Raw genomic sequence first — 1,629 nt, forward strand, 5'->3', positions numbered from 1 at the left:
ATTTAACCAAATAAAAATAACTATAAAGTGAATAATTAATGAATTTAGTGAATGTGTGTTTGAACATACCATATCTTCAATTGAATCTTCAATGTTGATAAATGCATTGTGAGTGTTGACGAACTCTGGGCATTTTCGAACAGTGTGTCCTACTTTCTTACATTTCCCACAATGCCTTGGTTTCTTAAATTTGTCTTTTAAGTTACCCGGATTACCTTTCGTCTTCACAATGATAGGATCTCGAACATGGTGTTTTGTAGCTTTCAAATCTTCTCGTTCACTTTCTTCCACTGAATTTTTACAAAGTTCTTCCATTTGACAAGTGAGTCTTTGTATTTCACATCTAGCCTCTTTAAAAGCTTTTTCCGATTGAGATGCGAAATAAGACATCCGTGAGCACATAGAGCTGAGTGCACCATATCGTATGATGTTAGTCGCATCACCTTGACTTTCATTGTCATGATGAACTTGGACCGTTTCCTTTGCTAACTTAGACCACCTTTTCATAATACAAGTCTCAGGTATTTCTTCAAGGTGTTCTATCTTCATTACAACAATCATGTGGGGACATGGAAAACCAACTGACTCAAACATCATACAAGTACATTTCATAGACCGATCACTATTACCATAACATACTTTCCAAATCTTGTCAGGGCTTCTAAACTTGGTCAATGTATGGACACGATAACCTCCATGATTTTCTGTACTGACAGGGAAAAACAATTCTGCATTCTTCATCTCATCCCTAAATTTTAGAAAAGATTGCCTTGTGAAAACAGTCCCTGCATATTTCTCAAGTGCATAGAGTTTGGTTGTTAGAACAGCTGAAGAATGGTGTGTCTCAAACTCTGCCTTTGCCTCATTATGACGAATACGTGAGAGTGCTCTATCAAAATGCTTGACAAACTCAAACAGCTTCAAACGAGTTTTAAGGAAACGATTCAAGTATGCATTCATGCTCTCACACCTTTGTGTGCTTTTCATACCAGCAAAGAAATGCCCCCTTAAATAAGCCTCTGCCCATCTAGAACGCTTAGCATATATATCTGTCACCCACTTATGTCCATGAAGATTAAACATTTCCAACATGTCATTCCATGCACATTCAAATTCTTCAACGGTGCCTTCCATGAACATGCACTTAGAAAAATGATTAGTAAAATCTTTGACATGGACATTAGTGAATGCATTGCGTTGAATATGCCAAGCACATAATCGATGACAAGAGTCTGGAAATATCCTCTTGATGGCTTTACGCATTGCTTTATCCCCATCAGTAATAACAGAAAGAGGCTTCTTGTTATTCATTGCATCCAAAAAAGTCTCCAAGACCCAAGTATAAGTGCTAACACTCTCATCTACCAATAATGCACATCCAAACACTATAGTTTGATGGTGATGGTTAATGCCAACTAGTATGACCAACGGTTTTTTATAAGCATTAGTCCGATAAGTTGTATCAAATGCTAACACATCTCCAAAACAACTGTAATCCAATTTACTAGTAGAATCTGCCCAAAACAGGTTTGCTAGACGGTTGTCTTCATCAACATTGTACTTGTAATAAAATGATGGATCCATTTCAGACTTTCCACACAAATAGCCAAGCACCCTCTGCATCACCAT

At 37.2% G+C, this 1,629-nt stretch overlaps 1 protein-coding gene across 1 annotated transcript; it reads right to left on the bottom strand.

The window, feature by feature from the left end:
- Positions 1-557: 557 nt before the first annotated feature.
- On the bottom strand, positions 558-1,629 carry LOC117910062 (protein FAR1-RELATED SEQUENCE 5-like). The gene is made up of 2 exons (XM_034824118.1): positions 640-1,629; positions 558-581 (listed from the first exon to the last, which is right to left on the bottom strand). The coding sequence occupies exons 1-2, from the start codon at positions 1,627-1,629 to the stop codon at positions 558-560; spliced, it is 1,014 nt and encodes a 337-aa protein (XP_034680009.1).

Source organism: Vitis riparia, unplaced genomic scaffold, assembly GCF_004353265.1.
Source record: "Vitis riparia cultivar Riparia Gloire de Montpellier isolate 1030 unplaced genomic scaffold, EGFV_Vit.rip_1.0 scaffold567_pilon_pilon, whole genome shotgun sequence".
NCBI classification, from domain to species: Eukaryota; Viridiplantae; Streptophyta; class Magnoliopsida; order Vitales; family Vitaceae; genus Vitis; species Vitis riparia.

Excerpts from the sequence above, each read along its gene's own strand:
- LOC117910062 (XM_034824118.1), bottom strand. The coding sequence starts at position 1,629 with ATGGTGATGCAGAGGGTGCTTGGCTATTTGTGTGGAAAGTCTGAAATG. Across the intron at positions 582-639 it reads GCCCTGACAAGATTTGGAAA|TTGGTTTTCCATGTCCCCAC; the intron begins GTATGTTATGGT and ends TGTTTGAGTCAG.